General features: G+C 44.6%; 1 protein-coding gene and 1 pseudogene across 1 annotated transcript; both read right to left on the reverse strand.

Moving 5' to 3' along the window:
• Nucleotides 1–10,562: 10,562 nt before the first annotated feature.
• LOC149460816 (uncharacterized) lies at nt 10,563–12,100 on the reverse strand (annotated as a pseudogene).
• Nucleotides 12,101–13,136: 1,036 nt separating this feature from the next.
• LOC149460817 (uncharacterized) lies at nt 13,137–14,476 on the reverse strand. The gene is made up of 3 exons (XM_089679310.1): nt 14,197–14,476; nt 13,916–14,122; nt 13,137–13,807 (listed from the first exon to the last, which is right to left on the reverse strand). Exons 1-3 carry the CDS (start codon nt 14,425–14,427, stop codon nt 13,655–13,657), a joined length of 591 nt encoding a protein of 196 aa, XP_089535436.1. The 5' UTR covers nt 14,428–14,476; the 3' UTR covers nt 13,137–13,654.
• Between the last annotated feature and the right edge of the window lie 10,791 nt (nt 14,477–25,267).

Consider the following 25,267-nt stretch of genomic DNA (forward strand, 5'->3'; position numbering starts at 1 on the left):
TTCCATTGGTCACCAATGTAAGTGACCACTACACTGACCACTGATATAAGGGGATCCTTCTCCCATTGGTCACCAATGTAAGGGACCACTACACTGACCACTGATATAAGGGGATCCTTCTCCCATTGGTCACCAATGTAAGGGACCATTACACTGACCACTGATATAAGGGGGTCCTTCTTCCATTGATCACCAATGTAAGGGTCCACTACACTGACCACTGATATAAGGGGGTCGTTCTCTTATTGGTCACCATTGTAAGGGACCACTACACTGACCACTGATATAAAGGGGTCGTTCTCCCATTGGTCACCAACGTAAGGGACCAGTGCACTGTCCACTGATAGTAGGGGTCCTTCTCCCATTGGATACCATCTTAAGGGACCACTACATTGGCCACCTAGGATGAGCTCTGGGTTCCGTTGTTGGAGAGTAGGGATGAGCAACAGTTCAAACCAAACTTTTATTGTTCTGGCCCCCTGTTAGCCAGAAACTGGTCATCATATATAGACCAGACATTTCCACAGCTTCTATATAGGGCCCACTGTCACTGGTGCCTGAGGACGCCATGGATGCTTGCAACTGCCACACCAGCTGGGCCATTATTCAATTTATGAAGGCTTTTAAAGCGTCACCTATGAGCTATGTATACGTATTCAAGTTTCTGATCATTGCACCTGCACCATCAATCGTTCACTAAATGTTTTATTATAATTTTACTTTTAACAAGATTGCATTTATAAAAATCAGGAAATAGTAAAGGTAGAAATCCAATTGGTCAGGAAGATCCCTTGTCTGGAATGTGGGGGCGGAGTCATTATTATTGGTGTACAATACAATACACAACGTGTTCCATTATTATAACAAAGTATTGTAGGAAAGATCCCAACATCTCATCTTTATATAAACGTCTCCTGACATTTGGGGGTCTATTCATAAAGAATGCGTAGAACCATTCACCTGGTGAAAGTGCATGTCCATTCCTTAGCAGATCCGGAGAGGTAAGTGTGCATGGATGGGGTGTAGGTCATTCCTTACCCTAGATGAAATCTCTCATACAGACACAATGGGACTCATGGGACTTTATAAAGAGGAACTCCAGAAAAACATATCAATAAAGATCTTCCAATGTTTTCTTCCCAATCAGCGTAGAAATCATAAAACCCTCCCAGCAGGTGTACAAGGCCATGAAATCTCTCACAAAGTCCATCAATGGACAATTCCTGGACAACAATCACCGTGGGACAGAATTCTGAGCACAATAAGGAGGATCCAGCAACGTCATCCATCTCGACGCGTTTCGTGTTTTTTACAGCTAAAAAACTCCTCTAGAAACCCACTAGTCCTTGTTTTTTCTCCATCCAAAAAAGGTTGATTCTAGTCTGTGGGTATGGACACATAGAATAACATGCTGGGGGTTTACTGGCTGTAGAAAAAAAACATCAAAAGCCAAAAACAGCCGCTGTAAAAACATCAACTGTGCATGAGGACCTATGATATAATTTCCATAAATGTAAAGTTTGATATGATACTGTTAACCTCCCTAGCGGTATGATTATGTCAATATTTCTCTGCTCAAAGCGGTACATTTTTTTGCATGGAAATATGTTGTTTTTTTATTGTAGGCCTGTAATTTTTAGGAATAACTCACTGAAATCTGTCCGAACAAGAGTCTAGTAAACATCCCGGGTATGATAAAATTTAAAACACGAAATCATAAATGATAATTTAATAAATAATCATAAAAAATAATAATAATAAATTTAATTCAATAATATAATCAAACCAAAAACACTGAAATGTGAAATAGAGCGCCAAGTTCGCACATCGCTGAGCAAAGTCGCAGAATCGTTTTCAGTGTCTGATGACGAATTTCCCCCATGAATCATTATCACTCAATTCTGCAAGTGGTTCTGATTTACTATCGCTGTTCTCTAGCCGGTCTAAAACCACTTTTGACCTAAAGGGACGCTTTTTGGACGCCATGGACGTTTCTCAGTTTCCAGGCAGAAAGAACATTAAAAATGCAGGCAGGGCGCCGGACAAAGCACTCGGGACAAAATGTATGTGAAATGGTTTGATACAGGAATGTTATACTATGTGATTTTAGTGTATTTAGTGAATGTCACTTTTTAACATTTTTAAATTTCCCGCCGGTTTCGGCCCCCGTACGTCTCGACGCTAGCATGTCCCCGTACATCCTGACAGATGCCGCTATCGACCGGAGATGGACGGGGATGCTGCGGGGGGGACATCGTGGGAGCAAAGGACAAGGTAAGTGCAAGAGGGAATCCCAGAGTAATGCTGCAGTGTAATCCCAAGTGTATCTCGGGGTTACCGCTTTTGGTACTGAAAATTAACCCTGAGTGTAGCTCAGGAATATCTTCAGGGAGTTTAACCTACAATTCCTCCCTCCATGCTGCCAAACATGCCTACTTTGTCACTCTCATCAATAGCTTGTCATCCAGTCCTCTTTGTCTCTTCTCCACTTTTAACTCTCTACTTTCTCCACCTCCACCCAGTACCTCACTCACTGCTTATGAGATTACAAATCATTTCAAAAACAAGATTGATGCAATTCATAGGGGCATCTCCACTGCACAGACATCCATCCCGCTTAGCATACCTTATACTAAACCTCCCTCAACACTTTCCTCTTTTGACCTCGCTACTACCGAAGAGGTCACTAAGGTTTTCTCAGAGGTCACCCTCTTCTATCCAATGCTCCCTCACTCACATCCTCAATCTCTCCTTCTCTAACGGTGCCTTCCCCTCCCCTCTAAAGCATGCACACATCACTGCCATACTTAAAAAGCCCTCCCTGGACCCCAACAACCTGAACAACTTAAGACCCATCTCCCTGCTCCTGTTTACCTCTAAACTCTTAGAACGCTTAGTCTACAATCGCCTGAGTTCCAATCTCACTGAAAACCTTCTTGACCCTTTACAATCAGGCTTTTGCTCACTACACTCCACTGAAACTGCCCTACTAAAACTCACTAATGATCTACTAACTGCTAAAACCAATGGTCACTACTCCGTACTCTTACTACTTGACCTCTCCGTGGCTTTTGATACTGTTGACCATTCTCTGCTCCTCAAAAAACTCCACTCTTGGTCTCTGAGACTCTGCTCTCTCCTGGTTTTCCTCCTGCCTATCACAGCACTCCTTCAGTGTTACCTATAACTCTGGCTCCTCCTCTCCACTCCCACTTTCTGTAGGGGTCCCTCAAGGTTCTGTCCTTGGACCCCTTCTCTTCTCCATCTACACCTCCTTCCTTGGTCACTTGATAAACTCCCATGGCTTTAAGTACCATCTCTATGCTGATGACACACAAATATGTCTTTCTACTCCTCACCTCACCCCTCCAGTCTCCTCTCACATACTAACCTACTAAGCGACATATCGGCATGGATGTCACTCCACTTCCTCAAACTCAATCTTTCCAAAACAGAGCTCCTAATATTCCCTCCAGCCTGTGCCCCCTCCCCTGACTTCTCCATCAAGATCAATAATACAACCATCAGTCCCTCCCCTCATGCCAGGGTACTAGGTGTAATCCTAGACTCCGATCTGTCCTTTCAGCCCCAGATCCAATCACTGTCCAAATCTTGTAGACTTCACCTCCGCAACATCTCCAAAGATACGCCCGTTCCTAACCTCTGAAACTATTAAGAAACTTATTCACTCCCTTGTTTTCTCTCGCCTTGACTATTGTAAGTCCATCCTCATTGGCCAACCTAATTGCAGGCTATCCCCTCTTCAGTCTACCATTGAATGCTGCTGCCAGACTCATCCACCTTACTAACCTTTCTGTATCTGCCACCCCTCTCTGCCAATCCCTCCACCCCTCTCTGCCAATCCCTCCGCTGGCCTCCATTCAGTGTCCTCCACCCCTCTCTGCCAATCCCTCCACTGGCCTCCATTCAGTGTCCTCCACCCCTCTCTGCCAATCCCTCCACTGGCCTCCATTCAGTGTCCTCCACCCCTCTCTGCCAATCCCTCCACTGACCTTCACTCAGTGCCCTCCATCCCTCTCTTACAATCCCTCCACTGACCTCCACTCAGTGTCCTCCACCCCTCTCTGCCAATCCCTCCACTGGCCTTCACTCAGTGCCCTCCATCCCTCTCTTACAATCCCTCCACTGGCCTCCACTCAGTGTCCTCCACCCCTCTCTGCCAATCCCTCCACTGGCCTCCATTCAGTGTCCTCCACCCCTCTCTGCCAATCCCTCCACTGGCTTCCCATTGCCCAACGGATAAAATTCAAAACATTAACAATAACATATAAAACCATTTATAATTCTGCCCCCAAATTATATCACCGATCTTGTCTCTAAATATCACCCAAACAATCCTCTCTGCTCCTTGCATGACCTCCTGCTCTCTAGCTCCCTTGTCTCCTCCTCCCATGCTCATCTCCAGGACTTCTCCAGAGATTCCCCCATCCTCTAGAAATCTCTACCCCAATCTATCAGACTATCGCCTACTCTGCTCTCTTTTAGGCTCTCTCTTCAGGGAAGCCTATCCTGCCCTCAGCTAATAATGGAATCTTCTACTCCTCCTACCAGTCCATCCCCCACAGTTATTACCTTTTGTACCACTAGCCCCTCCCTCTTAGATTGTAAGCTCCAAGGAGCAGGGCCCTCCTAACCCTCTTGCATTGAACTGTATTGTCTCCTGAGCAAACTGTTGGCACTATATATATCCTGTATAATAATAATAATGAGCGCCCTTCCAGGGATGACTCGTGTCCTCTGCTCTTTGAACAGTGACCCCTGTCCTCTGCCCTGCCAGCAATGCTCCCTGTCCTCTGCCTTGCCAGCAGTGACCCCTTTCCTCTCTTCTGCCAGCAGTTACTCCTGTCCTCTACCCTGTTAAGTGACCCCTTTTCTCTCTCCTGCTAGTAGTGTTCCCCATCCTCTGTCCTGCCATCAGTGACCAATATCCTCTGCCCTTGCCAGCAGTGACCCCTGTCCTCTGTCCTGCCAACAGTGACCCCTGTCTTCACTTCTGAAAGCAGTGACCCCCTATCCTCTGCCTTGTCAGCAGTGACCCCTGTCCTCTGTCCTGCCAGTGATGACCCTTGTCCGCTATTCTGCCAGTGGTGACTCCTGTCCTCTGTCCTTCCAGTGTAGATCCCTGTCCTCTGCCTGTGACCTCATCCACTCTCTTGCCAGAGGTGACCCCTTTCCTCTCTCTTGCCAGCAGTAACGCCTGTTCTCTGCTCTGTCAGCAGTGACCTCTGTCCTCTCCGCTGCCAGTGGTGATCCTTGTCTTCCCTCTGACCTCTGTCGTCTCTCCTGCCAGCAGTGACCTCTATCCTCTCTCTTGCCAGTGGTGACCTCTGTCCTGCCAGTGGTGACCCCTCTTCCTTACTCTTCCAGCAGTGACCTCTGTGCTCTCCCCTGCCAATGGTGACACCTGTCCTCTCTCTTGTCAGTGGTGACTTCTGTCCTACCAGTGGTTACCCCTGTTCTTAACCCTGCCAGCAGTAACCCCTATCCTCTCTCCTGCCATCAGTGACCTTGTCCTCTCTCCTGTCAGTGGTGTCCCCTGTCCTCCCTCTTGCCAAAAGTTACCCCTCTTCTCCCTCTTGCCAGTAGTGACCCCTGTTCTCTGCTCTGCCACTAGTAGCCACTGTTGTCTGCCCTGCCAGCAATAACCCTTGTCTTCTGCCCTGTCAATGGTCACCCTGTCCTCTCTCCTACCAGCAGTGACCCCTGTCCTCTGCCCTGCCAGTGGTGACGCCTGTCCTTCCTTCTGCCAGTGGTGACTCGTTTTTTGCCCTACTAGTGTTGACCCGTCCCCCCAGCTGTGACCTCATCCTCTCTCCTGCCAGAGGTGACCCCTTTCCTTTCTCTTGCCAGCAGTGACCCCTGTCCTGCCAGTGGTGACCCCTGTTCTCCCTTTTACTAGTAGTGACCCCTGTCCTCTCTCCTGCCAGCAGTGACCCCTGTCCTCTCTCTTGCCAGTGGTGACCTGTTCCCTACTCTTCCAGTGGTGACCTCTGTGCTCTCCCCTGGCAATGGTGACACCTATCCTCTCTCATACTAGTGGTGACTTCTGACCTACCACTCGTGACCCCTTTTCTTACAACTGCCAGCAGTGACCCCTGTGCACTCTCCTGTCAGTGGTGACCCCTGTCCTCTCTCCTGCCATTTGTAACCCCTGTTCTCTCTCTTGCCAGCAGTGACCCCTATTCTCTATCCTGCCAGCGGTGACCCATGTCCTCTCTCCTGCCAACAGTGACCCCTGTCCTCTCTCCTGCCAGTAGTGACCCCTGTCCTCTCTCCTGCCAGTAGTGACCCCTGTCCTCTCTCCTGCCAGCCGTCACCCCTGTCCTCTGCCCTGCCAGCAGGGACCCGTCTTCTCTCCTGCCAGCTGTGGCTTTTAGCCATTTGCCGCCCGCCCTATGGCCAAACGGTGGCCGGCTAATGTCATCAGCGTTCCGGGTGGACGCCATATGGCGTCCTCCCGCACATGCGCAGATTGCGCTCCTGCAGAGAGGCGCGATCTGTCACCAGCCGTGTACCTCGGACACGGCCGATGACAGATCTGAGTACCGGCCCCTGTTGCCGGTACCATGTGACCTGTGGTGACCAATCACAGCAGGTCACATGACAGTTGTATACAATGGGCGGCTTCATTCATGCCATCCATTGTATACTACTGTCTAGCTGTGAATGGTCACAGCTAATCACATGCACATGTCATGTGATTAGCTGTGGCCAAATCACAGCTAAGCACAAAAAAAAAAAAAAAAAAAAAACCCTGAATGAATCGATGTCATTCAGGAAAATGCTTGCTTATAGCAAAGTAATTCTTTGCTATAAGCAAATTGTGTAAAAAAAAAAAATACTGATCACTTCCCCAAAGTAGTACAATGTTACTATGGTAACACTGTACTACTTTGGTCCAAGTGAAATATGAAAAAAAAATCTTAAAAAAAAAATAAAAAAAAAATATATATTTTTTTTCATACTGTCACCAGTCAGTGTCCCTGATCACCGCTATGCCAGTTATATGATGACGCTGTACTGCACTGGTGACAGTATGTAAAAAAAAAAAAAAAAATAGTGAAATTCATTTTTTAATTTTTAATTTTCCGAAAAATTATGACAAAAAAAAATACAACTTCAAAAAACTCGCCATGCCTCTTATGAAGTACGTCGGACTGTCTACTCTGCAAAAAGGGGTCATTTGGGGGATATCTGTCCTGTTCTGACATTTGGGGGATATCTGTACTGTTCTGACATTTGGGGGATATCTGTACTATTCTGACATTTGGGGGATATCTGTACTGTTCTGACATTCTTGGACCTCAAGAAATTAGATTGGCTGTCAGTACTTCAGGATTGATCAATATTCAGATCTATACCATAGTTTGTGAACTCTATAACTTTCCTACAAACTAAATAATACATCCTAATTTGGGTTATTTTCACCAAAGACATGTAGCAGAATACATCTCGGCCTAAATTTATGAAGAACAATTATTTATTTGCAAACTTTTATAACAGAAACAAAGAAAAACGTGTTTTTTTCAAACTTTTCAGTCTTTTTTTGTAAATTTAGCAAAAAATAAAAACCCCAGCGGTGATTAAATACCACCAAAAGAAAGCTCTAGTTGTGTGCAGAAAATAATAAAATTTTAGTTTGGGTACAATGTTGTATGACCGCGCAATTGTCATTCAAAGTGTGAGAACACTGAAACCTGAAAACTGGCCTGGGCAGGAAGGGGGAAAATTGCACGGTATTGAAATGGTTAAAGTATCACCTAAGAACAGTTTTAGGTTTCCAAAAATTTTCATAATTGCAACGGCACACACAATGTTTTTTTAATTCAATACCTTTTTTTATTATTATTTTACTCTTAACAAGATTGCCGTAAAAAAAAAAAAAAAAAAACAGAAAATAGTAAAGGAAGAAATCCAATTAGAGCAATTCTTTGCCGCCCATTTTTTGTTTCAGAAATAACTGGTCAGGAAGATCCCTTGTCTGGAGTGTGGAGGCGGAGTCATTATTATTGGTGTACAATACAATACACAGCGTGTTCCATTATTATAACAAAGTATTGTAGAAAAGATCCCAACATAGAAAATGGGGGAAAGGAGGAAATAAACATAGACAGTAAGTGGAAATTTGTGTACGAGGAACAGCTTAACAATCACCACCATTTTATTCTCCAGGGCCTCTTAGAAAATAGATGTTTGGGGGTTTATCTCATCTTCAGGCCCAAAATCTGCATTTTCTCATGTGCGCAAAAACAGCTCTCGAGTGATTTCCATTTATTTAGAATGGAAAATACCACATTTGTTACTAGATGCTGCTAACTGCTAAAATACTTAGTGTCATCTAAAGGCCAAATGTGCTATTTTTCATTTTAATCCAATGGTTGGTTTAAATAACTTGTGTTCTGCGATGTCTTCTGTACACATGAGTGCATGAATGTGATTTCAGTTAGTTGTACGGTGTCATGCCTGATGAAAGAAATGAAGAGGTCTATTGATAGAAAATGTGCTGGACATATGTTGCTTGCATTCATCCAGCGCTGACAATTCTGGCCATATTTTAACCCCTTCACGCCTAAGGGTAAAACAAATCTTAATGCCTAAGCAGGGGCGGACTGACCATTTGGAAACTCGGGCACTGCCCGAGGGCCCGGGGTCAGTAGGAGGCCCCATGAGATGCCCCTGGTACCTTTTTCATAGCCTTTTTTGAGTTTGGGCAAGGACACAGGGGCCCCATGATCCCCTATTGCCCGGGGGCCCCATGAGTTGTAAGTCCACCCCCGCGCCTAAGCACAATTTTGTATGTGTTAGTAAAAAACTGTACATATCACAACTACTTTGTATATCTGGGTGAATTATACCGCCTTTTTTTCAGGACAAATTGGGCTTTCATTTGATGGTAAATGGTAATGGATATCTCCTGATTTTTTTTATCAATGGAAAATGGCCCAAAATAGTAAAAAAAAATATTAAAAATATTTAAATATTTAAATATTAATATTTAAATATTAATATTTAAACTTTTTTAAACTTGTGTTTCTTGTTACTACCATAACCTACCACCAAAGAACAACCCAAAAAAAAATTTCCAGCTCTTGACGATCGCAGCGATACCATATATGTGTATATTATTTGTTGTTTGTACCAGTAGTACAGCCCAGAAACAATAGTGCGCATTTTGTTTTTTGGGGGGTTTGTTACCTAAAACACACTGACACCTAATTAAAAAAAAAAATCTGAACCTTTGACCCTGACCTTTCACCCTAAGCTTGACCCAAACACTTACCCTGGCACTGGACCTTGATCTAGGTATTTTTCCTTTTATTTTTCTATATTTATCTTTTTTTCTTTTTAAAGCGGAGCTCAACCCAAAAGGGGAACACTTACCCTGGCACTGGACCTTGATCTAGGTATTTTTCCTTTTATTTTTCTATATTTATCTTTTTTTCTTTTTAAAGCGGAGCTCAACCCAAAAGGGGAAGTTCCACTTTAAGTCTCCCTGTAGTATTCTGGGACATGCGACAGATCCTAAAAGACTACGGGGCCATTCACAAACCGCAGCGCTTCTCGCACATATGCAGTGCTTCTCGCACATGTGCAGTGGGCATCCAACAGGTCCCAGAAGACAACGGGGCCATTCACAAAGCGCAACGCTTCTCGCACATGTGCAGTGGGCACCTGACAGGTCCCAGAAGACAACGGGGCCATTCACAAAGCGCAGCGCTTCTTGCACATGTGCAGTGGGCACCCGACATGTCCCAGAAGACAACAGGGCCATTCACAAAGCGCAGTGCTTCTCATGCATGCGTAGTAGGGACCCGGCTAAGAAGCCACAAGCTGTCACAGCCAGGTGCCAACACTGAAGATGCCGGTGCCAGGGAGAGAAGATGGCCGGTGAAACCAGCCGTGGTGAGGACGCCATTGGATTCTGGGACAAGTAAGCGGCTGTATCTTAAAAGTCAGCAGGCACAGTTTTTGTAGCTGCTCTTTTTTTTTTTCCAGCTGGAACTCTGCTTTAACAAACTTTTTTTTCTCTAGGCCAGGAATTAGAAAGATACAATGTATCTCTCTCCTTCATTCATAAAGAAAAAAAAAACAAGGGGGGTGGGCTATAGAGTGACTGATCACTGTGATAGCCAATCACATACTATCACAGCAATCATGTGACCTGGAATCAGGAGTCCCAGGTCTCTCAGTGACACCCCGGTGTTTGTGCTGGGAGCACGCTGTGCTGCACACTCCCAGCACAAAAACAGTTACGCAAATATGCGGTCCCACAGAAAAAAGCCCAGTTCTGTGAGGCTGCATTTTGTGTGATATTGGCGCGAAGGGGTTAAATAACACAGTGATTTCCTATGATTGCCAGCTCCATCTACTGACCATAACGGGGTATTTTTCCTGAAATACCTAATTCATTAAAAATAATGCAATACTGCATTATGGTCACTAGATAAAGCCAAGGAAATCAGTGTATGAAATGAAATATGGCCAATATTTATCATGGCTGGGCGAACGCCGGTCACATTACAAAATGTACTCAGCCAATGAAAGATGATGACTCCATTTTTATTCTTCCCCTGCCATTAATGGCCAACCCGGTCCCACACTTCATCAATGTCTTTGGTGACCTCTGATCTCCATATCTTCCATGATGATCAGCCATGGAGTATATCTGAGGTGTATATCAGGGTGTGCTTCTTCCCCACATGAGAGCTGGGATGTCCAGCAACATTCATCTAGAAGACATTTCCCGCACTCAAGGCACTAATACACCTCCAGGGTTGTGTGGGACCCCTGATGTACAGGAAGACAGGACTTCAGTGAGGAACATTTCCCTCATTTAGGACAGGAAAGTTGCTTCTCCCCCGTGTGAGATCTCTGATGTCTGGAAAGATTTGACTTCACTGAAAAACATTTCCCGCACCCAGGACAGGAACGTGGCTTCTCCCCCATGTGAGATCTCTGATGGCTGTAGAAAGTGGACATCTGTGACAAACATTTCTTGCACTCAGAAAATAAATACATTTTCTCCTCTGCGTGAGATTTCTGATGTATGATAAGTTCTGATTTTATTAGAAAACATTTCCCACACTCAGAACAGGAATGCCGCTTCTCCCCGTGTGAGATCTCTGATGTATATAAAGACTGGACTTCCTTTAAAAAAAGGAAAGTGCCTTGTCTTCAGTGTGAGATCTCTGTCTGTAAAGACAGGATGTTTATGAAAAACATTTCCCACACTCAGGACAGGAATGTGGCTTCTCCCCGTGTGAGATCTCTGATGTCTGACAAGATCTGATTTTTGTTCAAAACATTTTCCTCACTCAGAATAGGAATACAGCTTTTCACCTGTGTGAGACCTCTGATGTCTGTAAAGATTGGATTGATCTGAAAAACATTTCCTGCACTCAGGACAGGAATATGGCTTCTCCCCCGTGTGAGATCTCTGATGTGTGACAAGTTTTGATTTTACTACAAAACATTTCCCGCACTCAGGACAGGAATACGGCTTCTCACCTGTGTGCAGTCTTTGATGTCTGTGATAAAAGGACTTGTCTGAAAAACATTTCCCACACTCAGGACAGGAGTACGGCTTTTCCCCCGTGTGAAGTCTTTGATGTGTGACAAGATGTGATTTTTGTATAAAACATTTCCCACACACAGGACAGGAATACGGCTTCTCCCCCGTGTGAGATCTTTTATGCACATTAAGATTGAATTGAGAACGGAAACCCTTCCCACACTCAGTACAAGAGAAGCTCTTCCCTGTTGGAAGGCCGGCCCGGTCCTGCACAGTCTGAGGTTCCTCAGGATACGAGGAATCCGATGGTCCATCTACACTGGGTGGTGCCGGATGGACATTGGAGGGAGCCGGGTTTTCTCCTGGACTATACTGTGTGATGTTCTCATCTTCTACTTTCCAGTCTGGAGACAAAGTGAGACAATCCTCGGAGATTTTCCTCATCTCCCGGCCATGGACTAAAAGACAAAGAGGATTACTAGACAGGAGCTGATTGGTTCCCCCAAACCAGGACTCCGCCCACATCAGGCAGCTTGGTCTCTGAGGAGCTTACAATTCCACCCTCAAGGGAACTAGGAAATGGCTCCTCTGATCTCCTACCAGGTCATTTCTTTATTCATGGACCTTAGTCAGAGAGTGAGGAAACAACCAGAACTGTCTTTTATAGGAGGGACAGTGATGAGGGGATTATAGGACGAGGGTCCCCACCCCCTCTATTACTCATCGCCATCTTCCCAACACAAGAAGTACTGCACTTCCTTATTTAGTCCATGATTTAGTCATGAAGAACAGCGGGGCTGAGCCCCACCAGAGGTCAGAGAGTGAGGATGGGGGGAGAACAAACAAGATGAAGACTGGAATGATCCTGAATATCAATATCGTTGGGATATTGACTCCTCCCTCATTATCACTTTCTCATTACCAATCACTTTCACTCTCTTCCTGCCCCAGACTGTCTTTTATAGGAGGGACAGTGATGATTGCTATCTTCCAGCAGCAGTCATAGTGTATATAGTGCAGGGGTCAGGAGTACGTAATATACAGTTGTGCTCAAAAATTTGCATCCCCTGGCAGAAATTGTGAAATTGTGGCATTGATATTGAAAATCTGACTGATCATGCCAAAAAATGCTCTTTTATTGAAGGATGATGATCATATGAAGCCATTTATTATCACATAGTTGGTTGGCTTCTTTTTAAATCATAATGATAACAGAAATCACCCAAATGGCCCGGATCAGAAGTCTCCGCCCCCTGGAATGTCTGGCCTTGGTACAGACACACAAGGTGACACACACGGGCTAAAATGCCACTTAAAAGGTTAATTTCCCACATCTGTGGCTTTTTAAATTGCAATTAGTGTCAGTGTATAAATAGTCATTGAGTTTGTTAGCTCTTACTTGGAAGCACTGACTAGGCTAGATACTGAGCCATGGGGAGCAGAAAAGAACTGTCAAAAATCCTGCGTAATCATTATCCTATGATCATCATCCTTCCATAAAAGGTGTGATCAGACATATTTTCAATATCAATGCCAAAATTTCACAATTTCTGCCAGGGGATGCAAACTTTTGAGCACAACTGTACAATATAAAAATTATAATGTAATGGTCAGGACTCATAATATTGGTATTCAGCTATCAGTGGCAGTTTAAATGTTTACTTTTTGCAGAGATCCCACACCGCTGCCTCCCATCTCCTGAGACTGCACTCAGTGACTTGGGTCTGAGACTATACAGACATATCCCTCCACCCGGCACAGCCAGCAGACAACAGAGCAAGGAACCCTGGGAGAATTGTTCTGTCAGAGATCTTACTATATCTTGGGATATGGAGCAGAAGATCCAAGACACACACCCCAGGTGCCTAGGTCTAGTAATGTCTATGGTGAAGATCAACATTTTGCTGCCAGCTGAACCCCAGAATCTCCATAAATCCAGTCTAGATACATAAATTGTGTCTGCAGCACAGAGAAGGAAGATTATCCGAGAGAAATCCAGGAATACAGGACGGGGAACACAGCTCAGGAAAGTGACCAGGGGATTACAGGCTGATATCACCCAGTCCCCGCCCTACTCTGGACCAATCAGTGAGCAGTATGGTGGAGGAATGGATTTAGTGTTCATGACCCACCTGTGCTGATCTCTGTAGGAGTGTCCTCCTCTATAAATGTCCCCGTTATTCCATCCTCCTCCATAGACTGCTGATCATCCCTCACATACGCCTCTTCTTCTTCTGATTTACCTTCAACTTTTATATCTATCAGATCTTCACCCTAAACCAAGAAAATTTGAAAAAATATCATCTGTAAAATATAAGCTCACATAAAAAAATCCACACATCATCTCCACAAATCCATGTTCTGATTCTCTGTCTCACCAACCTTGTAATGGTGAGGGATGGTGTGATCTTCCTGTGTGGAATCCCGGGAATACAGAGGACGGGGACATCTCTCTGGTGGGTTCCTGGTATTAGGTGTCTCCATCATATCCTTGTGTCTTTCTGAAAACTCCTCCATCACTCCATACTCCTCATCCTCCTCTTTATACTCTTCTTTAACAACAATATTATAATCCTCAAGGTTTCCACTCTAAATATATAATAAACATTCATTGTAACAAACATGCTGTGTGTTAATCACAACTACCAATAATTGTCATCTACCTGATGATGGTGAGGGATGGTGTGATCTTCCTGTGTGGAATCCCGGGAATACAGAGGACGGGGACATCTCTCTGGTGGGTTCCTGGTATTAGGTGGCTCCATCATATCCTTGTGTCCTTCTGAGAACTCCTCCATCACTCCATACTCCTCATCCTCCTCTTTATACTCTTTTTTAACATCAATATTATCATCCCCGAGGATTCCACTCTGAATATATAATAAAAATGACATCAATATTTGGCCTAGGAGAGGAATTTATTACATGGGTTAAGTTAGTAGATCAAGCCCCAACAGCTCACCCTAAAATTAACAACACTTTATCTCCCCTACAATACGAAAACCTGATGCTGCGCTACTCGACAACCACCTAAACAGTGAAAATAATACGCCCAAAAAAATCCCATCCATGAACAAATATGATGGTGAATAAACGTAAATATAGAATTATAAATGTAAGGTGAACTAAAATAAATATATATATAGTAGAGATGAATAGATATGGCATGAATCAATCAAATGTGAATAACACCGACACAATGTGCTAAAAATCCCAATAAAAATAGGCGACCAAAAAATATTTTAGATATAAGTAAATACATAAATACAGGTGAAACTCGAAAAATTTAAATATGGTGCAAAAGTTCATTTATTTCAGTGCAGCAACTTAAAAGGTGAAACTAATATATGAGATAGACTCATTACATGCAAAGCAAGATAGTTCAAGCCGTGATTTGTCATCATTGTGATGATTATGGCTTACAGCTCATGAAAACCCCAAATCCACAATCTCAGAAAATGAGAATATTCCATGCAATCAATAAAACAAGGATTGTACATAGAACAATATCGCACCTCTGACAAGTATAAGCATGCATATGTACTCAGTACTTGGTTTGGGCCCCTTTTGCAGCAATTACTGCCTCAATGCGGCGTGGCATGGAAGCTATCAGCCTGTGGCACTGCTGAGGTGTTATGGAAGACCAGGATGCTTCAATAGCGGCCTTCAGCTCTTCTGCATTGTTCGGTCTCATGTCTCATGGAGGAATAGTACCCTTGCTTTGCATGTAATGAGTCTCATATATTTGTTTCATGTTTTAAGTTGCGGTACTGAAATAAATGAACGATATTCTAATTTTTTGAGTTTCACCTGTATATATAAGTAAATAAATAAATGAACAAGTGTGCAAATAAAAAGTCCAACACGGGAGTGCACAGTCCCAATAAATCAGTGTATCTTCAGGAACAGAACGGTGAAAAATCCAGTGACCACTACAGAATAACACAAGGGGTCATAAAAGTTTGGAATGCACTCCAATGATGATATCCCTGTGAATCCCCTCGATGGTTATCCGGGAAATCTTCAATGGTGGAGACAATGAGCACTCATACAACATGCCAATGATAGTAATGGCTCCGAGGTCCCTGCGCGGAGCTGGCCAGACACTCTCCGCTTTTAAAATGTGTTTGCTCCCTATTAGGTGGAGACGGGCAGTATTCATTCCATCACCAGATCTTCAGTGCGGCCGGAGAACCTCCCCAATAAGGAGAGGTACTGGGCAGGGATGCCCGCTGTCTCCTTTACTGTTTGCTTTGGCACTGAATCGGCTATTCGGAGTGATTTTCGGATAGTGGGATTCCAGAGAGGTGAGATGGAGGAGAATTCGCATTGTATGCGAATGATGCATTATTATTTGTAGGAGATACATCTACATCCATAGGTTTGATGTCTCTTATTAATACTTTTGGGTTCTACTCAGGTTTCAATATAAATTGGAGCAAGCCTGTTCTCCTGCCGGTTGACCCTCTCAGAGACCCCTTGCCACCGACTGCTTCTCAGAAAAAGGTGGTAGAAACATTTGTACAGTGAAGGAAATGCGTATTTGCTCCCCTGCTGATTTTGAATGTTTGCCCCTCACAAAGAAATGATCGGTCTAAAAATCGAATGTTCGGTGTATTGTAACACTGAGAGACAGAATAGCAACAACAAATTCAGCAGAAATGCATGTCTAACAAATGATGACTGATCTGCATGTTCATGAGGGAAATAAGTATTTGCTCCCCTGCTGATGTTGAATGTTTGCCCACTTACAAAGAAACGATCAGTCTAAACATCGAATGTTCAGTGTATTGTAACACAGAGACAGAATACAACAACAAATTCAGCAGAAATGCGTCTAACAAATGATGACTGATCTGCATGTTCATGAGGGAAATAAGTATTTGATCCCCTATCATTCAGCAGGATTTCTGGCTACCAGGTGTCTTTCATACAGGTAACAAGCTGAGATTAGAAGCAGTCTCTTAAAGGGAGTGCTGCTAATCTCATTGTGTTACCTGTATAAAAGACACCTGTCCACAGGAGCCATCAAACCATCAGATTCCAAACTCTCCACCATGGCAAAGACCAAAGAGCTGTCCAAGGATGTCAGGGGCAAGATGGTAGACCTACACAAGGCTGGACTGGGCTACCAAACTATGGCCAAGCAGCTTGGTGAGAAGGTGACAACAGTTGGTGCAATCATTCACAAATGGAAGAAACACAAAACAAGTGTCAGTCTCCCTAGGTCTGGTGCACCATGCAAGATCTCACCTCGTGGAGTGTCAATGATCATGAGAACAGTGAGGAATCATCCCAGAACTACACGTGAGGATCTTGTCAATGATCTCCAGGCAGCTGGGACCACAGTCACCAAGAAAACAATTGGTAACACACTACGCCGACAAGGACTGAAATCCTGCAGTGCCCGCAAGGTCCCTCTGCTCAAGAAAGCACATGTCCAGGCCCAAGTATAAGGTAAAATATACAGTAAGCGCTCATCAATAGTGGCAGCAGCTGAACATAAAGGAAAACGCATATAAAGTCCCACAATTCATATATATAAAAATGCAGCGCTTGAAAAGAAAGGTGATGATAAGACACAGTCCAGTGAACGAAATGTGCTCCGTATTTCCTAGTGCAGGTGGTAAAGATTTACACTAACCAGATAGCGTAAAATAATACGCATGTGTATATGTATCCTGTAGAGTCCCCTTCTGCACTCAGATCTGGTCAAATAGATAGCCGGAAAGGATAGACATCCAACGCCCTCTTGTGGTGAAAGAGTGGTCCAGCAAGTCAGAGCGATGCCAATCAGAGTAAGCCTTCCCCCTTCACTGAAGATGACAAGGAGATCCCTTGGGGCTGTAAAAGTTGAGGAAGCTCCTCACAGGGGACACAGGGAAGTGCTCATAGTGTAGTAGATAAGGCTTTATTGTAAAAACATAGGTGCACAGTAAAACGGGTATAGACAGGTATGGATGAACACACTGACCCCTTGGAATTAAAGATGGCCGCCGGGCCTCCTCGTGGCACCGGCGGCTTAGTGTCAACGGCGTCCTAGGTCCACCTGACGCGTTTCGTGCGCACGCACTTCTTCAGAGGTGGAACAAGGACCGCCGTGACCGTCTCCTCTAACGTATATACCGTATCTGGCGCATGCGCACTGATGCGGCGCCATCTTGCCGAGGTCCTGGCGTCCGCAATTAACAAGTGCGCATGCGCGGATGCCATTTTACCATGGGCCAAAGTGAATGCAGGCATCTAAACAGCGGCTCCGTACTAGTGGAGTCCGGGCGTCCGTGTTGCGCAACTGCGCATGCGCGGGCACCATTTTGTCATATGCCAAAAGGCAGAATACCCTGCGCTAACAGGAACAATATTATCGGTATCGGACGTGATGTACGCCATGATAAAATAGCAAATTAGATGATATTGTATGGGAAACCCCCTCAGAGGACATCCAATGTGGAATAATGTTAAGGGGAGAAGAATTAAACAAATTCCCAAAGAATGTGAATTGGCCAGGACAAGGGCTCAAAAGGTTAATATTGAATAAACAGGTGTCCTAAATGGGGGGCCGATAGGTGCAAAAGCCCCATAAAATAATCTAATGAATAAAATATAAATCTTAACTAAATAGGGTGTCACGCCCTATACATAGGTATTAATCCCATACGTAGGGACAAAGCAACATGGTAAATTGGCATTATAAAACATATAAAATACCTGTCACATGGAAGTACAAGCCCATAGTGACAAGGTAAATAAACAAAGAAAATATATATAAAATACATGTTTATATTCAGCAACAGACATGTCCAGGCCCGTCTGAAGTTTGCCACTGAACATCTGAATGATGCAGAGGAGGACTGGTTGAAAGTGTTGTGGTCAGATGAGACCAAAATCAAGCTCTTTGGCATCAACTCAACTCTCCATGTTTGGAGGAGGAGGAATGCTGCCTATGACCCCAACAACACCATCCTAACTGTGAAACATGGTGGTGGAAACATTCTGCTTTGGGGGTGTTTTTCTGCTAAGGGGACAGGACAACTGCACAGCATCAAAGGGACGATGGACGGGGCAATGTACCATCAAATCTTGGGTGAGAACCTTCTTCCCTCAGCCAGGGCATTGAAAATGGGTCGTGGATGGGTGTTCCACCATGACAATGACTCAAAACACACGGCCAAGGCAACAAAGGAGTGGCTCAAGAAGAAGCACATTAAGGTCCTGGAGTGGCCTAGACAGTCTCCAGGCCTTAATCTGATTGAAAATCTGTGGAGGGAGCTGAACGTTCGAGTTGCCAAACATCAGTCACCAAACCTTAATGACTTGGAGAGGATCTGCCAAGAGGAGTGGGCCAAAATCCCTCCTGAGATGTGTGCAAACCTGGGGGCCAACTACAGGAAATGTCTGACCTCTGTGATTGCCAACAAGGGATTTGCCACCAAGTACTAAGTCATGCTTTGTGATGGGGATCAAATACTTATTTCCCTCATGAACATGCAGATCAGTCATCATTTGTTAGACATGCATTTCTGCTGAATTTGTTGTTGCTATTCTGTCTCTCAGTGTTACAATACACCGAACATTCGATTTTTAGACTGATCATGTCTTTGTGAGGGGCAAACATTCAACATCAGCAGGGGATCAAATACACATTTCCTTCACTATATATCTGGTAATAGTTATACATCAGGATATCTCTAGCTATACAGATTTAAATATTAACCAACTGTTTATGAAATTTAACCCCTTGATGCCTAAGGGTAAAACAAATCTTAATGCCTAAGCACAATTTTGCAATGTTGACCTGTGTTAGTAAAACTGTACATATCATCACAACTACTTTGTACATCCAGGTGGATTATACCGCGTTTTTTTCAGGACAAATTGAGCTTTCATTTGGTGGTAAATGGTAATGGATATCTCCTGATTTTATTTTATTATCAAAGGAAAACTGGCCCATAATAGTAAAAAAAATATTTTTTTTAAATTTACCTGTGTTTCTTGTTACTACCATAACCTACCACCTACCATCAACTGTGGGTATAGGATTATAACTTGTTTTTTTAATGGTTGAACTGGATGGACTTTTGTCTTTTTTCATCCAGACTAACTATGTAACTATATAATCCTACACCCACAGTTGATCCATAGGAAGACAAAAAAAAACCCAGCAAAGCATGATCCAATTTGCTCCTGCAGGGGAAAAATTCCTTCCTGATCCCCCGAGAGGCAATCGGATATTCCCTGGATCAACTTTACCTATAAATGTTATATCCAGTTATATTCTGTGTATCCAAGAAAGAATCCAGGACTTTCCTACAGCAATCCACTGAGCTGGACACAACCAACTCTTGAGGTTCCTTCCTTACCCAATTCTCCATTAGACATTGAACATATTATCCCCCCCCCCCCTGAAACTTGGCATGAGGGACTCTCCTCTATGTCCATGATGTGAGAGGGATATTGGGACGATGGTACATATGATATGGAGATGTCCTAAGCTGGTTAGATATTGGGCTTGTGTATTGGACACTATTAATCACGTGTCTGGAGTTAACATCCCGATGGAACCCAAGACACGTGTATTGGGGTGGCTGGATACAGAAGTATATAGTCCGCAGGCTTTTATGGCGATCCTTCGTCTGCTCTTTATAGCAAGAAAATGGATCTCCACAGCGCAGAAATGGATTTCCACAGCGCAGAAATGGATCTCCACAGCGCAGAAATGGATCTCCACAGCGCAGAAATGGATCTCCACAGCGCAGAAATGGATCTCCACAGCGCAGAAATGGATCTCCACAGCGCAGAAATGGATTTCCACAGCTCCCCCAACTCTATGGGTAAAATCAGTTCATGAAGTCTTACAAAGAGAATACACGGTTTATGAACATAGGGGATGCCCAGATACATTTACAAAACTGTGGTGTAACTGGCTGGATTAAATCCGGTACAATTAGTTAGGGATAGGTTGTTAGGGCGCAGCACTTAGGGAGTTTCTCTTTTTTTTTAACCACTTGTCTACCGGGCAGTGTCACCCCCTTCCTGCCCAGGCCAATTTTCAGCTTTCAGAGCTGTCGCACTTTGAATGACAATTGCGCAGTCATGCAACACTGTACACATATGACATTTTTACAATTTATTTTGAGACAGATAGAGCTTTCTTTTGGAGGTATTTAATCACCTTGGGGGTTTTTTTTTGCTAAACAAACCAAAAACAACTGAACATTTAAAAAAAAAAAAAAAATGTTCTTAGTTTCTGTTATTAAATTGTGTAAATTAGTCATTTTTCTCCTTCACTGATGTGCGCTAATGAGGCTGCAGTGATGGGCACTGATAGGCTGCACTGATGGGCACTGGTAGGTGGCACTGATGGGCATTGACAGACATCACCAATGGGCACTGCAAGGCAGCACTCATATGTGGCACTGATGGGCAACACTGACTGGCACTGATAGACGGCACTGACTGGCACTGTTAGGTGGCACTGACTGGCACTGTTAGGCGGCACTGACAGGCACTGTTAGGCAGCACTGACTGTCACTGATAAGTGGCACTGATTGGCAGCACCCATAGGTGACACAGATAGGTGGCACTGACTGGCACTTATAGTTGGCACTGAATGGAAGCTCAGATTAATACTGATATGTGGCATTGATGTGCACTGGTAGCCACTGATATGTGGCATTGATGTGCACTGGTAGGCACTGATATGTGGCATTGATGTGCACTGACAGGTGGCACTGATGGGCAATGACAGGTGGCACTGATGGGGCTACACTGATCATCAGGGCACTGATGATCAGTGTAGATGTCCCCTCTATGGAATGCCGACTACTGTCTCTCTCTCCTCATGAGCTGTCAGCGTGACAGCTCATGAGGAGAGGAATGCCGATAACCGTCATTTCCTTATTTACATGCGATCAGCTTTGATTGGACACAGCTGATCACATGACAGAGCCAATGTCATTGGCTCTTTCCGCTGATCAGTGATCCGCTGTGTCCCAGGGACCATCATCGCTGTGCTGCACGCCCCTGGGAGTGGGCACACATGGTTAGAGTGGGAGGACGTCATATGACATCCTCCCAGAACGAGAGAACTGCCGTCCTCTTGTCATTTCCTTATGGTGGGCAGGAGGCGGTTAAATAATAATATTGAGGGCAGTGCACTAGTAGGGGACACAGCGCACCACCAATCACCCCGCTGCACCCCCCCTGGGGGCAGGCACTCACGGTTGGAGTGGGGGACGTCATATGACATCCTCCCAGAACGAGAGAACTGCCGTCCTCTTGTCATTTCCTTATATGGTGGGCGGGAGGTGGTTAAATAATAATATTGAGGGCAGTGCACTAGTAGTTGAGGGACTAAAGCAAATGGAAATTAGTGGATGGAAAACACGGGGTGGTCACAGATATACATAGGAGTGCAAGGATATGGTGCGCTTGGAAAGTTGAATAATTAAGTAAATGGAAATTTTGGGAGAATCTCTCAGCTTTATAGAGAGTCTTACATAAAGGGTGTATTTAAATAACAGGAAAATCACTTTATGTTTATTTGTTGTATATAATATAGAAAGGATAGGGTTTTAAGAGGGCAATGGAGTCTGTTGGTAAATATATATATATATTGTAGACTATGAAATATATAAATATTAAGATAACTGCAGCTAAAAGTTTAGTTAATGTGAAGTGTATGTTTTCTTGTGAAAAGGGAAAAGAAAACAGAAAAGTTTCATAAAGATGATCCGAACAAAAAAATGACATCAATGGTAACAATGCAGATAATGTACAGATCCTAATGATACTATCAGTGATTGTTCCTCATCTACCTGATGATGGTGAGGGATGGTGTGACCTTCCTGTGTGGAATCCCGGGAATACAGAGGACGGGGACATCTCTCTGGTGGGTTCCCATGACTGGATCCATCTGTAGGAAACACACACACTGACTGAATCCATTGTTTCTATGTGTTTATCAGATGATGGGGGATCTAGGTGGATCCTCCGTACTGCTCTCTCCTTTACAATAAAGTCTCCTCTTACCCGGTGATGTGAGGGGCGGCTGATTGTCCATCATGACGTCCTTGTAGAGATCCTTGTGTCCTTCTAAATACTCCCACTCCTCCATGGAGAAATAGACAGTGACACCCTGACACCTTATAGGAACCTGACACACACAATGATACAGTCACCATCCAGACACATCCCTTGTCTGTTACTGGAGAATGTCCCAGAATTCCCGGCACCGCTCACCTCTCCTGTCAGCAGCTCAGTGATCTCTCTGGTGACTTCTAGAATCTTCTTCTTCTTTCTCTCTTCTATCAGGGAGGGAGGTGGAGGCAATGTGATGTCATATGATCTCCAGACTTCACAGGAGGAAAACTCTACATCTGAACACAAATAGTCACATCAAATGATATTCCCAGAATCCTCCTCACCTCTCCATTCAGGTCTCCATTTTATTAAAGCCCCACTTCAGGCCCCACTTCTGACTCTGGATGGATGGACATTGGGAGGAGGAGCTGTGAGGTCAGTGTGATGTCATAGGATTCGCTGACTCTGGATGAAGGGAAATGGTGAGGAGGAGCCGTGAGGTCAGTGTGATGTCATAGGACATATAGACTCTGGATGGAGGGACATTTGGATGGGAAGATTTGAGGGGTCCTCTAGATGAGGCTTCCATGCAAACCAAATCCTTGTTCCTGGGTGCGTCCTACCTCTCCTAAACTGAAGAGTGAACTTTGACCTTTACCATCCAGAAATCTGTCCGGAATCTGTGGAAGTAAGCTGTCATGTGATCAGGTGACATGCGGAGGACCGGAGTGTAAATAGCAGACAATTGTCTCCAGAGCCCCTAATGGTGGGGATGGATTTGGCGGCGTGCTGGTGCCAAGTTTCCTCCCCCCAGGGTCACTGCAGGTGTGGAGAAAAGCTGTGTAAGAGGATATGGAGGAGAGATGAGGAGGAGATCCAGGAATCAGGAGAAAGGTCAGGGCAAGCAACAGACGAGCGCATCCAAGAGACCAAGCCGGGGTCACTACACAGAAAATCAATCCAAGGAAACAACAGGCAGGACGAGGAATAGCAAGAAGGAGCTGAGAGACAAATGAGAATATTGCTCAGCCAATGGGAGATGATCTCAGCATGACTTCCATCATGAAGGAGATGAGGGGGAGGGGAGGAAGTCACTGAAGGTGACCATAGATCCATGGAAATTCAGCTGGTTCAGCAGGGATCGCTCACATTTCCATCCATGTGTGGCCACTGCCGGATAAAAGCCACTCCCCCAGCAGCTGCAGCCAATAGCTTCAGTGCTGATCTGTGTATTCTGAGAGCGGAGGAGTCCCCCCATTGTCAGAATACAAGAGTGCAGCGGGGAGGATTCCCCCATCCACCTCCAATGTGTGGATTGCTTCAGTTTTAATGCTCATCCCGCTGGCTGAACGATAAAACTGAACCATGTAGGCCAGCTTTGGGAGCAAATATATTATCATCAACTCCTCCCCCTGAAGGGATTCATCTACGTATTACCTCCTCTGCTGCCACATCCAACAAGGTATGTGCTCCACTTCCTAATTCATGAAACTTCTTCTCTGTACCTGACATCACTTCCTGTCTGTCTTCCATAGAGACTTCCTGTCTGGGTAGAAGTGAGATCACCACCTTATGGAGCTCAGAGGAACTACAGCCCCGAGAAGTTAGCCGTGCATTGAAGTAGATGCAAAGTGGAAGCGGTGGACTTGCAGAGAACACTATACTGAGCACAAAATATTGTCTGTCTCCATGAATTTGCACAGAATTTTAGATGATTTTTTTGTTTTTATAATTTATAAAATTTTTCTGATACAAAAAGAACATCCAAAACATAAAAAATAAGATGGAAATACACATCACAAGTACATCCCCAATACCTAAGTTCCCTTTGCAACACCTTTCCCTTCCCCACCCTCTTCCACCCCGGTCCACATCCTCTTACTTCAGTTTTCCTTCCTCATGGTTCTCAGTCCATTTCTATACCCCTCCATCTTACATCCTTTCTTTCTCCCGGATCTCAGTTAAACTTCCTCTAATATATTCCACCTAGACTGCAATTCATTCCAGATATTTTTTAGATGTTTTCAAATTTGACCAGCTATTTCATGTTTTCTTAAATGTAGATGACCAGAGACTGCGGACACAGCACAGGAGATGACCAGAGACTGCAGACACAGTACAGGAGATGACCAGAGACTGCAGACATAGTACAGGAGATGATCAGAGACTGCGGACACAGTACAGGAGATGACCAGAGACTGCGGACACAGTACAGGAGATGACCAGAGACTGCAGACACAGTACAGGAGATGACCAGAGACTGCAGACACAGTACAGGAGATGACCAGAGACTGCGGACATAGTACAGGAGATGACCAGAGACTGCAGACACAGTACAGGAGATGACCAGAGACTGCGGACACAGTACAGGAGATGACCAGAGACTGCGGACACAGTACAGGGAATGACCAGAGACTGCGGACATAGTACAGGAGATGACCAGAGACTGCGGACATAGTACAGGAGATGAACAGAGACTGCAGACATAGTATAGATGACCAGAGACTGCAGACACAGTACAGGGGATGCCCAGAGACTACATACCTTTGGGGAGGGGGGAGAGGGGGTACCCAAATTTGAAAGGTACCCACTCCCACTTCCTGCCTCCTCATCTTCTGGGACACATGACAGGTCCAAGAAGACTGCTGGACC

Source organism: Staurois parvus, unplaced genomic scaffold (genome assembly GCF_062004578.1).
Source record: "Staurois parvus isolate SC_StPar_1 unplaced genomic scaffold, SC_StPar_1.0 ptg000221l, whole genome shotgun sequence".
In the NCBI taxonomy this organism is placed as follows: domain Eukaryota; kingdom Metazoa; phylum Chordata; class Amphibia; order Anura; family Ranidae; genus Staurois; species Staurois parvus.